The sequence below is a fragment of the Gossypium hirsutum genome, chromosome A09 (genome assembly GCF_007990345.1).
Source record: "Gossypium hirsutum isolate 1008001.06 chromosome A09, Gossypium_hirsutum_v2.1, whole genome shotgun sequence".
In the NCBI taxonomy this organism is placed as follows: Eukaryota; Viridiplantae; Streptophyta; class Magnoliopsida; order Malvales; family Malvaceae; genus Gossypium; species Gossypium hirsutum.
The window spans coordinates 81,410,667-81,425,203 of record NC_053432.1 but is presented as its reverse complement, the minus strand read 5'-3'; the positions used below and the strand labels follow the sequence as shown (position 1 = coordinate 81,425,203).

At 30.5% G+C, this 14,537-nt stretch overlaps 1 protein-coding gene across 3 annotated transcripts; it reads left to right on the top strand.

Moving 5' to 3' along the window:
• Positions 1–1,382: 1,382 nt before the first annotated feature.
• Positions 1,383–8,874, top strand: LOC121206293 (probable E3 ubiquitin-protein ligase ARI7). 3 transcript variants are annotated; one of them, XM_041077165.1, is made up of 16 exons: positions 1,383–1,463; positions 1,677–1,883; positions 2,570–2,694; positions 2,923–3,028; positions 3,141–3,231; positions 3,520–3,692; positions 3,962–4,066; positions 4,166–4,254; positions 4,978–5,085; positions 5,786–5,873; positions 5,969–6,058; positions 6,457–6,504; positions 7,726–7,797; positions 7,904–8,003; positions 8,100–8,226; positions 8,480–8,874. In XM_041077165.1, exons 2-16 carry the CDS (start codon positions 1,686–1,688, stop codon positions 8,691–8,693), a joined length of 1,734 nt encoding a protein of 577 aa, XP_040933099.1. In that variant the 5' UTR covers positions 1,383–1,463; positions 1,677–1,685; the 3' UTR covers positions 8,694–8,874. The 3 variants fall into 3 exon arrangements, with proteins under 3 accessions (XP_040933099.1, XP_040933098.1, XP_040933097.1); XM_041077164.1 differs by having other exon boundaries at positions 1,389–1,474; XM_041077163.1 differs by having other exon boundaries at positions 1,444–1,555.
• Positions 8,875–14,537: the final 5,663 nt, after the last annotated feature.

The window sequence follows — 14,537 nt, the reverse complement described above, 5'->3', positions numbered from 1 at the left end:
TATTTAAAAGGGTTTGAAATATATATATATCTCAAACTAGTCTTTATATCCTTTACAATTTTAGTTATTCTACTAAAAATTGCAGATTAGTCATGGTAGATTATGATACTATTACAAATTATTATTAAGTTATTGATAATTTAGATTAGATATATCATACTAATTTATTCATGATCCGATTCGACTCATAAAAAACTCAATATCCCTAAAAAATTTATGTATTTTTAAATTATCGTCCATGTCATTTTAATTAATAGATTTAACACCTATTGTTAAAATCAAGACTCATGTTTTAAATTTTGAAAAGCTAAAAAACTAAAAGTAATCAAATTGAAAAACAATGACTAAATCAATACTATACATATAATACAAGATTAATAACAGAATTTGACCTAACGGATTTATTAACTATTGTTCAAGTCAAAATTGAATTTTCCATAAAATATAGTGACTAAAATTTATTAAATTAGAGCACAAAAATTAAATCTGAAATATATTCATAATAAAAAGACCGATAGCAGAATTTGACCTTAAATAAAATAAATCGAATCTTACTTAAGACAAGAGTTGTTCATAGGTTGATTAGGTCGAGCTTCCTCCTGGTTAAACAAAATTCAAGCTCTAGATCATTATTGGGCGGACCTTACTTGACATGTTGATCATTTTACCATTCAAAAAAATTATCATTTTTTTTATAATTAAATCTAATTTATTATTATTATTCAAGTTGAATTCATATAAAATTATTTGGTAAAATGACTTCTCAATCTCTTTCATTTTCGAAATTGAGTAAATTGGTCCCTCTCAAAGGAATCAGAGCAATTTAATCACTATCAATTTTAAAAGTGAGCAACTAAGGACAATTAATCACATCGTCAATGTTACCATCAATTGTAGATGATTTTTATCAGTATAATAGTAAATTTAGCCTTCAAAATTTACATATTCTATCAAATTGGTCCTAATTTAACAAATTTATCTCGCAACATTTATATAAATATGTAATTTTGAGGATGAATTTGTTGAAATTTTTAGAATTAAGGTCAAAATGACAAAAAATATGTAAACATTGAGGGCTAAATTTATTATTTTACCAATCAAAATTATGTATAATTGAATGAAGACATTAATTCAATGATTAATTATCATTAGTTGCTCACTTTCAAAATTGACAGGATTAAATTGCTCCAATTTTTTTGATAGGGACTAATTTGATCAATTTCAAAATTAAAAGGGACTGGAGAGGTCTTTTTACCAAATTATTTCTTGCTCAAGTTAGACCCAAATCGGGCCGGGTCTTCTGGAGCGGACGGGCGGACCCATTAACATATATACGGGTATAGTTATAAGAGGCGGGAAATATAAAAACCTTACGTCCGTCACAAATCTGGGTGCCTTTTGACAGCACCAAATTTCCATGTTACGCGTGTTTGGCTCCCAAGTGTTGAATTCAAACTTCAAAGGTAAATGAATGGTACGTTAATTCGGATGATCAGGAGAACAATGCCAGAGCCGCATGCTTCGCATTTTCGCTCCACAAAGACCATGGGTTACTGTTTGTCAATCTCGTTTCTCATCAAAATCTTCTTCTTCTTCTTTTTCCTTTTGTTTTCTCTGTTTGTTCGTTTCTTTTCTTTTTCCTCTTTCACCATCTAAACAAGGCCTTGTCATCTTAGGTTTTCGGGATGGTGTCGGAGGATAACGTGATTGAGGACTCAGTCTCCGTCGAAGACGATTTTGACGGCGATGATTATGATTACGACGACGGCGGCGATTATTACGACGACGATTACGGTGACGCTGGAGATGACGATGATGATTACGGTTTGGTTGAAGATGACGACTTCGATGATCCAGGAGCCATGGTTTCTCGGCGCCCCAAGGTAATCTTGTCAAATGTTTTTTTTTTTTAAATTCAATTGCTTTTAGTGTGTTATTGGATTTGAAGCTTCTGGATAAATTTCATGGAGCTTTGAAGAAACATAAATTTTAATGAATTTAGTTGCTAGAAGTAGAAAGTAGAAAGAATAGAAGATAATGCAAGGAAATGTTTGGAAATTTGTATCTTTTGCTCGTTATATTGGTGGTGAAATGATTAAAGTGGACTTTATGTAGCTGACCGTTGATTATTTTCAGGGATTTTTGAACGCTTTGGGTATTAAAGTGGCAGTGATTGGCTTAAGGGGTTGCCATTGCTAGAGTTCCTCTTGAATTTTATTTATTTGGAATTTAAATACCTTGTCAAGTTAGTTCTTGATTACATCTTCATTCTGACATTACGATGAAATAGGTTCATAGAAACGATTGGGTGAACCTGGTTACTTCATGTTATATGTTTGAGGTCTAGAACTTTTGGGTTTACGTTGTTAATGATGAAAAGAACTGGAAAAGGGGCACTAGTTTCTTGCTCTCCATGTTTTCTTGCTCTCCATGTTCTTTCTGGTAATAGTAGAATTGCTGAGCTCCAAATATTCCTTGTTTGGAAAATAAAAAACATTATGCATTGAATTTAATACAACTATTTCTGGCATTATTACCGTTATTAATATGGTTTTGTTTAGTATTTCAGCTAGGTTATACTGTATTGCAAGAAGCAGATATAAAACAACGACAAGAGGATGATATTTCTAAAGTTTCAACTGTTCTTTCATTATCACAAGTTGAGGCAACCATATTGCTCCGTCACTATAATTGGTAATATTGAGGTTTTAATATCAAGTTTGTGTATGTTTTCTATTTAAGCGTTAGTTTACATGGACCATTTTAATTTTAAGGCATCTTTTCCCTTGTATAACATTGCAAGTAAACTATTTGGCTTTGGTGGAAAGGTGAATGTGGCTGCTTTACTTAGCTGCAATTTCATTTGTTAAGCTGTTTGTATAGTTTTTGAAAGTGTTTTCCCAAATATGGTTGGTTTTGTAGGAATGTTAATGAAGTGCATGATGAATGGTTTTCCGATGAAGAAAGAGTACGAAAATCTTTTGGATTGTTTGAGAGACCAGTTGTAGACGTATCCTATGCTAACGAAGTAAGTTCTATAGGTTACAAGTTTGCTTGTGTTTTTTTGTAAACTTGTTCCTTCTGATTGTTCATCCTTGCAAATTACGTTCCTCTGACACATCTTTTTGCTTCCCAACCAGTTTACTTGTGGGATTTGTTTTGATTTGCTTCCATGTGACAATTTTGCTTCAGCTTCTTGTGGTCATTCTTTTTGCCGGGAATGCTGGCAAGGTAGCTCTCATATTCTTTGTTTGATAGGCTAATTTTATATAAAATCTATGTGATGGTTGTATGCAAATGCTTTCCTTTTCTTTAAAATTAAAATCTCCCATGAATATTGCCTTAAAAAGAACTACCATCTGGTTTTGGTTATCAAGGTTTCAATTTTCATATATTAGGTAGCTAATATATACTAAATTCAGTGTACTTGTAAGTTCTTTGCCTATGTCATTTCTAATGCTTTTTGACACAAAACCTTTGCTTATACTTTTTATTGCGATATTTTGTTTAATATGATAGGCTACATTTGCACAAGCATTAATGATGGTCCTGGATGTTTATTGCTGAGATGTCCTGAGCCATCTTGTAAAGCTGCTGTTGGCCCAGATATGATTGATAAATTGGCACCTTGTGAAGAAAAGGAAAAGTATTCTCAGTTTTTACTCAGATCTTATATTGAAGATAACAGGGAGGTATGTCTTGTATTAGAACCTTGAGATATACCAATAGCATATAATGGATGATTAGCCATCAATAATTTGAACTTCTGTGTTTGATGATGACCGGACTTTTGAAAGTCAGGTTAGACTCTTCGAAATGTATGTTTGCTTGCATGAGTCCCCTTTTGTGTAGCATTTATGCATGCAATGCATAAATGAGCACGAATTGCTGGTTCTCTTAGTATAATGGGTTCTCTCTTTTTGCTCAAAGTTCTTATCTTTTTTGACCATGTCACTGCTAGGCCAAGTGGTGTCCTGCTCCAGGGTGTGAAAATGCTGTTAATTTTGCTGTCGGTGGTGGGGATTTTGACGTCACCTGTTTGTGCTCATATAGATTTTGTTGGAATGTGAGTTTCTTCTTATTTTTTCATTTTTAATTATTAGATTAAATTTCATGGTCATTACTCTCTTCCAGATGTCTAAGTTCTAGCAAATCTTGGTTGCAGTGTACTGTAGAAGCCCATCGTCCTGTTGACTGTGAAACTGTAACAAAATGGATGTTGAAGAATAGCGTGGATGGGGAAAACGTGAACTGGTAAAGATTTGTTGCACATCTAGAAGAACCATTCTGCTAATAATGATTGCTGTGTTTCTATTATGTAATCTCAATATATGAAGAAATGCTGTAACTGTTTTTCCTCCAGTGCAGAATATGCTATACATATTGGTTATTGAGAGAAATGAAAAAAGGTTTCATATGAAACCTCTCTTTAGTTTTTGCATTCTGTATCTATGTCGTTTTGACTCTTCATTTTTCTTAAGTGCCTTTGTAGGATACATTTTAGGACATGGGTGTGTGGATAGATCCTTTAGGAACCCTTCGAGTACATGGAAACTTAGAAAAAATGAACAAGCCCGTGTCAGCCAAATACCCATATCTGACACTCAGACTTGAGTCCAAGTAATATAGCTATGCAATATTCCAAGCATTTAACATGGCTATCTTGTTTGCAAGGGCAAGTGGAGGAAAAATTTGAACTAGCTTATGATGCATGAAATGGTTTGAAAGTGAAACTAAGTTCACTTTTACTTTGTTGTTAACAAGGACTACTTGTACATTATTAAACGCTGGATGACCAACTGCGAACTTATTTTAACTTTTTTTTTTATTATTGTGAAAACCGAAACCTCTGCTACTTTTTTAAATTCTATTCCACATATTATCAGCTTCATTCATTTAAATAGTCTGTTTGCTCGCATAAAATATGGTGAGAATCTTGCTATCATGTTCACCGCTTTTGTTGTATGCTCCATGCAGGATACTTCATAATTCCAAGACTTGTCCCAAGTGCAAGCGGCCAATTGAAAAGAACCAAGGGTGTATGCACATGACATGCACGCCGCCTTGTAGTTATGAGTTCTGCTGGTAAGCTTCAATTCTTTCTTTGTCCAGGAAAGAAAAAGACATTGCTTGATATATGGGATCATAATTCATGAAGTCTCTCTACTTTGAGTTTATAGTAGGATAGGATTAGAGTTGACGGATTTTAAGGCTCAAGGCTATAGTAGAATAATGACAAAGAACCAATCTGCTTTTGATCTAGTTATAAATCTAGGAAAAAAGTGAGATTGAGGGGAAAGATTGCTGGACATTCTAGGTAATGTGGTGTGAATGTTAAAGCAAGAATACTATAACAATAAAGAAAAAGTAAGAAGTGGGAAAGCGAAAGTGAGAAGAATACGAAAGTTTTTAGGCTATACTAGTCTCAGACACATATATGCATCCAACACTCACACCCAAGTCCAAGTGGCATAGCCTAAATTTACTAGGAGTGGGACTAAGATTGTGATAGGAAACTGACTAAACAAGCTTGGGCTTGGAGCAAATAAGACTTATCTCCTAGAATAATTTGAAATTCTCCAAGTAACATAATTCAATCAAAATCATATGCGTAGGGTGCATTATTTGCTGAAATTAATTCTATCCTTGAAAAGTTATCCACTCAAAATTCATGATAGATGATTGGAAATCCCTAAAATCAAATTACATAAAATTGGGATTAAACTGTAGCTCTCTTTATATAACATTTTAACCTTTGTTTGATTTCAATTACATGCAAATGTAGGTTATGCCTTCGTGCATGGTCAAGTCATGGTCTGGCCACTGGTGGTTTCTATTCTTGTAATGTATATGAAGCTGAAATGCAAAAAGGAGTATGGAGTTAATAGTCCTTTTTGGTCATTGTCTTTTTTAACATCTGCTAGCATAATGGTTGAACTTGTGACATGATTCATATTCTTGCTGGCAGAATGTGGACGCCGAAATGAGGCGAGAAATGGCAAAGAACTCCTTTGAGAAATACACTCATTATTATGAACGATGGGCAAGCAATCAATCAGTACGCCGTTTTTCTCTGATTTTTCATTGCATGGGTCTTTGATAGAAATTTCTTAAATCGACTTCTATGTTCCAGTTTTTATCTGCTTCACGATAAGTGCTATCAACTCAAGATTTTGACTTTTCTTATCAAACATGAACCTTCCCATGCCTAAGTTTGAGTACCATAACTTGAGACTTTTACTCTTTGATGTACCACCAAATGCTTAACCTTTGAGAATCCTATCATCCGTTTCAGATTGTAGTAACTGGAAACTACAATTTATTAGCATGTATCTGTGGAGAAAGTTAAAGTAAAAAAACAAGTTGGCACTGTTTCCTTTTGTTGATTGTGTTGGTAAAATTTTTACTTTTTCTTACAATAACAAATTTACATAATCTGAATGTTCTTATTTGCAGTCAAGAGAAAAGGCGCTTGAAGATTTAAATCGGATGGAAAGTGAAAATGTTAGTTCCTATCTCCTATCTTTTTAATTTTGAGAGGTGGATCTTCTTATTCCTTTTTTTGTTCCTTTTATAAGTAGTATTATTCTAAATTACTCCGACTTTTTTACCTAAAGCATTCATTTTCAGTGTTCGTAACCTATACATAATCGGACGTATGGAGATGCTATCCTCCAAATATATGGAAAAACTAGAAAAGGATTGAGCACACCTATGTTAGACACATGGTCGTATCCGACTCTCACCCCCAAGTTTGAATAACATTTTAATTTGATCATTTTAAGGCCTTTTAACTTTAGATTTTTAAAATTGTAGCCCTTACCAAATAGTAGCTATTAAATTCATAAGTTATGTTCTGCTATTTTCAAATTTTGATGTGGCAAACATATTACCACATTTGTAATGTCGTGTCAGTTTGCTTTTTCACATATTACTCACAAAAAAAAGCCAGTTAATGGATTTAATTGTTGTTGTTTGCATCAAAACTGAAATTTGGAAATTAAAAAAGTATAGGAACTAAGAATGATCTAATTGAAGAACATGGACTAAATCTATAACTTTGTGCATAGTACAAGATTAATAGTAGAATTTAACCAACCAAATTTAACTATTACCATTCAGATCAGGACTGAAATTTCGAATTTTGAAAAGTACTAAAAAGTACAACTATTAAAATTGATCAATCCAAAAAGAATAGGGACTAAATTTGATCAAATTAGAGTACAGGGACTAATAGCAGAATTTAACCTTTTTTTTTCTTAGATAAACTTGTCATTTTATATTGGCTATTGATGCTTTTTTTTTTTCTCTAGTGAAGATTAAAAATATATTCTCAATAAAAACAGCTCTCTAAAATATGATCTTATGGAGTTTTCAGTGTAGAATGATGCATCTTTACTGCCTTCTTCTTTGGTTTAGTTTTTGTTTCAAAATTATTCCAGAGTGTTTTTTTTTAAATTATGTGTTATAATGAACTCCTAGGGTTATCTAACAATGATTGTGCACCTGAGAGATATTTGAAGAGGCGTTCCAGCATGGTCGATTGACCTCGGAATTTTTGAAGTGGATTTGATCAGAAAGTTGCTTTATTATATTACATGTTTTCATTCAAATCAATAACTACCTCATTGCTTTATTAGAACCACTGGATATATACTTTGTTTTCTTCTTCGTTCATTTACTTTTTTTTTCTAAATTTCTGAGAAAAATTATTAACTTTTCCAGATGGAAAAGCTTTGCAATGTGCAATGCACGACAATGTCTCAGCTAAAGTGTATAACAGAAGCATGGCTTCAGGTAAATCATAGTCATATAATCGCCATTTATTCATCCTTTCTTTTCCGGGAAAAAGAAATGAGTTAATTAATTTGGTTTCTCTTGTCTGATACATAAAATATTGAAGATAGTTGAATGTAGACGAGTTCTCAAATGGACTTACGCATATGGGTATTATCTTCCCGAACATGAGAAAACAAAGACACAGTTTTTCGAGTATTTGCAAGGTATACACTTTTTTTTCTTTCTGAAAGTACATGTGCGTCAAAATTTATTCTTCTGAATGGACGATTAATGACACTACCTACTTTGCTTTTGTTTAGGGGAGGCCGAGGCTGGTTTGGAAAGGCTTCATCGCTGTGCTGAGAAGGAATTAGATAAATATGTTACCGCCGATGGTCCATCAAGCGACTTCGATGACTTCCGCACAAAGTTAACTGGACTAACCAGGTTTGTTTTATCTGCTTTCCAATGAACGACTTGACGTTTACGTTATGAGGAACTTGCAATGATATTGTCTGTTATACATTACTGTATTTAAAATCCACCCCGCACTTATCTTATTCATGCCATTCTCGACATGCACAAACTTATTATACTTCCAAACATTTAGCAGAAAATGTTCCGCATTAGGAGCCGAATCTTCAATCCTTGGTGTTTCCTTTACTGATTTATTCTTTTCGGTGCATTTCTCCATTTACAGCGTCACGAAAACGTACTTTGAGAATCTGGTTAGAGCACTAGAGAATGGCCTAGAAGATGTGAACTCCACAGCTTGCAACAAGACCGCGAGCCCGAGAAGCCCGGCCAGTCCAAGAAGTCCTACAGGACGGAATGGTAAGGGCAGAGGGAGCAGGGGCAAAGAGAGCCCCAGAGCCGGTGTTTCTCCCAAAAATGTAGATGATACAAGTAAGTAGGCGTTATAACTTATTTGCCTTCTAGTTTCTGAGTTCTATAAATCATTGGTGAGATTATAAAAAATAGTAACCTTTATTTTTTTCCGTGGAGCCTACCTTATTCCTGTACCCCACCCTTCTGACGATAATCTACATGTATATATATAACTTTAAATATATTAACAAGTTGCCGTTGTTGCTACTGAGGGTAAACTGTTACATGTTTAATGGTTTTGAATGCAAATATGCAGAATATGATTCGTTTAGCCTAATTATAGAGTTAAATAGTTTAACGAAGTGGCGTGACATTTAGCCATATAGTTAGAAGTTTCGCTTTTACTTGCAGGGTGATAACAGTTTACTTGGATTTTTAGATTTTTAAAACCGTCAATCATAATTCGATTTTGTAGCCTTTTTCAATTTTTATTTTATGGCTTTTGATTTTTGAATATTTTTTAGTAAAATTTTAAAATTTTTTTCATAAATATTTCAGAAAATAATAAAATTTCAAAGGAAATAAAATATAAAACTGCTGTATAGTATTTTTTGAAAATATTTTTATATAAAATTTTTAAGGTATTTTTACTATTTTAAATATAAAATATATGTTTGATATCATAAATTATAAAATTAATTTTAAATAATAATAAAAATAGTAGTGGTTCAGTTTCGCGTAACCAAAATTTGAACTTACTCCATCGTAATTTTGCTATTTTATTTTTAAAGCTCACATAGCCATGACGAGCACCCTAGACACCTTTATTAATATATTGTATAGTTATTTTAGCTATAAAATTAATTTGAAGTGATCTCCGGGTATTCTATGTTGTTTTTGAGGGAAATTGAGTGTATGCTAAAAAATGCTATTTTATTTATATAAATTTGGAGAGATCATATAACAGTGATTTGTTCAATTATTGAAACAAGTTTTCTCTGAAGGGAATTTAGAGAAATTAACTCTTGTAACTAAATCTTCAGAGAAATTAATTGTGTATGCTAAAAAATGCTATTTTGTTTTTCCCTTGGTTGGTGAAAACTAATATTATTACCCTAAAATTCATGAATTGAATTAAGAGATTCAACAAACTCTAAATGGAAAAGTACGAAACTCAATTCACCAAATCAATCATTCATATCAACAAAAAATCATAATCAAAACTAAACATCATCGAAACTTTACAACGGATTCTAACAAAATTTTCTTCATCAGAATTTTAACATTTCTTTTTACATTGAAACCCTAAATTAAACCTTTGGTTAATACCCTACAAATTAAACCCCAAAAAAAAACATTAATCCAAACTTTTTTCTTTCTTTTTTGGTGAAGCAAATCGCTAAGGGAAAAACGCTTCATTTTCCAATACATTCAAAAACTTAGAATCACTCACAAAATTACCCATCTTTTTCGAAACGAGATGCGACATAGGGAAGCAACAATCTTGAAGAAACAGCGAAGAACGAACTCCATTATTGTTCCACTGAAACTCCAAAACAGCCAATAAAATGTAGATCAAAACAAGGAACGAAATTACCAGTGATAGAAACATCTCTCGTGAGTAAAAACAAGATGAAACATCCATCTTAGAGGCTTTGGAGAGTTTATGATGATAGGGAAAAAAATTGGGGTTTCAAAGGTTTTTATAAATGGGAAAAACGTGAACTGTCAAATTCAATGAATGATTAAAGTAAGATTTAAAGAGTCCAGAGAGAATGTAAGAGAAAAATAAAAGGGAATAGTCATTTTGGGGAAAAAGATGAAATACATTGAACGTGATGGGTTATTATCACATGGTGGGTGCCTTTGATATTTCAGGGACCCATTTGGCTATATTCTATGAGCCTATTAATCTTTTTCTACGTAATGTTTCGTTGTTATTATTATTATTATTATTATTTATTATCATGATTCTATGTTTTAGGAATTGAAAATGACAGGTTATTAATATGTATGGAAAATAAATTGGTTGAACTAAAATATTGGTTAAATTCTAATTTGATTAATTTTTGAAATTTTAGTCTTTATTAATAGTTAAATTTATTCACTTAAATTCAATTACTAGTCTTGTATTGTGCATACAGTTGTAAATTTAGTCTATATTATTCAATTGAATAATTTTAAGTCTTTATACATTTTGAATTTTAAAATTTCAATCCTGACATAAATATATTTCAGTCTTGACATAAATGTCTATTATTAATTTATTAACTAATTTGCTAGTAAGTAATATGTAAAAATAACATGCTAACATGACATTACACATGATAATATGTTTGTTGTGTTATATTTATCGCTATAATTATACTTGTTATGCATGTAAATTTTTAAACTAATTCAATAACTCTATTATTTCGATCTTAAAATGTATATATTAATATTTATTAAACGGTTAAATTTTTTTACATAAAATAAATAATAAGAAATTAATTTACGTCAAAATTAACTTATATAATCTATATAAATAAAATATAAAATATGACGACTAAATTATTAAAATATTAATTATATAAAAATAAAAAATATATAAAACAATTTTAATTTTACAACAGTATAATAAATCCATCTCCTATTGTATTATATATAAACACACATATACATACAAGAAATGCAGTTGGATTGTAAATGGGTTCAACTTGATCCACTTGGATGGATATTATCGTTGCCAAATTACACTACCATGAATGATATCAATGCACTGAAAACGTAGAGTAGAGATAATGCCAAAATAATAAAAACAGAAGGGACGATTCTAAATAGCGAGGCCACCCTGAAATTTTTTTTAGAAAATTCTTTCGAGAAAAGAATCACGGGAAAAGAGAAAAAAATTTATTATGTCAAATTTGAATGATACAAGAAAAAATATAATTACGTCTATTTATATGTGTAAAATATTATTTTAATTAAAGTCAAATAAAAATAATGCAGTAAGATTAAAACACTTTATTTTAATCAACGTCAAATAGAATAAGTAAACACCTTAGCCTTCGCCCTCATAGATCCTTTATATTGTCACTTGTATTTATTTTAACAAAAATTCAGATCGCACAACTTCTAACAATAATTTTATAACTTTAATAGTTTATATTTTTATATAATTTTTAAATGATTAAATTAAAATATCATTGTTTTTAGAGGATCAAATTATAATTTTATTTTTTTATTAAATTAAAATATTATAAAAGTTAAAGAACGAAAGTAAAACTTTATATTTTTAAAGTGTCGAGGCATTTGCTAGCCCCCTTCGGTGTTGTCTTTGATCTCAAACTGATAAACTAACCTTATACATTTGATTTTAAATCACTCTACTTCGTTGGCAATAAGAGAAGAAACATCTAGATATGTAAACTAAGAAGAAAATAAACAATGAAGAATATCAAACGTGCGATTGGTGAGCCACCTTATTAGCATTTCATCGAATCTAATAGAAGGACATTTGTTAAAACTATGATTTAAATTGACAAAACATTGATCCGAAAGAAAATTATTAACTACTTATTGACAATCAGACTCAGAGCTAAATATTTTTTCTTTTCAATCAAGGAAATATTTATTTGTTAGTGTAAAATTAGCTTTTTTATATATATTTATAAATCAGGTGAGATCAAAATTTGAAAATATTTAACTAATTTAATATAAAAATTTAAATCTCTTAAATATATCATATAGGATTCTAAATTAATATGGTATAAGAGTACAATAAATATGAAATCTTCATTCCTCAGTTATTAAGATTTTTAAAATTTCAAAAGATTTAATAATGGAAAATTTAGAAATAGAATAATTGAAGTTAAAAATTCTGTCTTTTATTAAAAAATGAAGAAAAAAGTTAATAATGAATGCAATATAAATCTCAAAATCATGCATGAACTTTGACCTAATGTGTAAAATCATGCATGAACTTTGACCTAATGTGTAATTTTATACATGAAATATTGATTTGATTCAATTCTCACAAATTAACATAATTATTGACATAGTATTATTTTAAGTTTATAGACAAAAAATTATATTTATTTAATATAAGTTTTTTTGATATATTTATTTATTCAAATGTATATAATTGATTCAAAATTAAAGCTTCATGTAATGAACTGAAAGTTACGGTATCAGAAATTGAGTCTTGAGTACTGTTTCCGTGAAATTTATTCATGAATATTTATTAGAAATATTTATGAATTATAGTTGAATGGTTATTTAGTGTTTAATTAAGTGAAGTAGCTTGAATTTAGTTTAAAGGGCTAAATTGCATAAGGAATAAAAGTTTAATTATAGATTAAAGAAGAAAAAGGGACTAATCTAGTAATTAGACCCTAAGTGCCATGTGTGTGTTAATATTGAATACCGTGTGTAATAGTTGGTATATATGTGTAATAGCTATAAGATATTTTATGTTATAGCTATTACACATGTTAGTTTTATATTTATTATAGGTTAATAATAGTATAATAAGTAAATTTGATAAAATAGAAAAAGAAGATAGAAAGACTAACAGAGAGCAAACGTGAAAGAAAGAAGAAAGAAAGAAATAAATAAAAAAGGGAAATTTGAGGATTAAGGCCCTAAAGTTTGATTGGTAAGTTGTTTTAGCTCATTTTCTTATGATTTTTATGTTTATGGATGCCTAATTCAAAGTTCTACATGTATGAGGTTAAAATGAAGAAAAATAGAGAATTTTTAGATATTGATTTAGTTGAATAAATTGAGGTTTTATGGGCTAAATTGATAGAAATTGAAGTTAGAAGTGATTAGTTAAAGGAATTTCTAAGTTAGGTTTAAATAGGGACTAAGTTGAATAGAGCTCAAAATTTATGTTTTATAATGAATTTTATGAGTTAGAAATTGTTAATGAGTTGATTAAAAGAGAATATGAAGCTTAAGTTAAAGAAAAAAATATTAGTAATGGAAAAAGGACGAAATTGGAATTTTTGTAAAAGTTTGGTAGAAAGTGAAAATGTGTTTTATAAATTAATATATTGATGATTTTTAATTGTATGATTGTTAATAGCAAACGTAGCATCGGATACGTCATCAAAGAAGGGAAAAGAGAAAGTGAACGAAGATATCGATTAAATTCGATAAATAGTAGTTTGTATTTCTATAAATCGAGCTTAATCGTTATTGCTATATTTGATATTTATATTGTATGAAAATGTGAATAAGGTAAGTATTTTTACCATATTGAAATGAATGTGATTTTGAATACCCTATTAATAGTGTCGGGCTAGTTGGATATAATTGACATGTCATAGGAATTGGAAGCATTGGGATATTCCGACATTGAGTCGATGAGACACTATGTGTCGACTACTGTTAAAGTTTCAGATTTGTTCCGATGAAGTACTTTGTGTACTATAATGTTAAAGTTCCGGATTTATTCCGATGAAGCACTATGTGCTTATCCCGGAGTGTGGGTTGGATTCGTGTATCCGTCAGTATTCGAGTTATGTTAATAAGGGTAAATAAAGTAAATGTTATTAAAGTACTGATTGATATTGAATAATAGCAATAATGTGTTTGAATTATCATGTTTTAAAGTTGATTAAGCTATTGTTTATAGAAATACCACTGAGAGTATTCTCAGTGTACGGTTTGTTTCAGTGCGCAGGCTAGGTACGAAAGTATAAGGACTCAGCATACAAGCCAATCCCCAAACTCAAATTGGTGAAGTTTCTATCTTTTTGGAAAATGGCATTGTACCTAGGATGTCATTTGGTCATTTTGAAAGTATCTAAGTTGTTAAGTGATATTTTGGTATGTTTTGTAAATGTTACCAAAACCTTAAGTATGGTATGTTTTGATATGTTAATGAAGAGTAATAAGAGGAAGTGTTGGTAAATATTGTAGAGAGAAGAAATGAAGATGTTAGA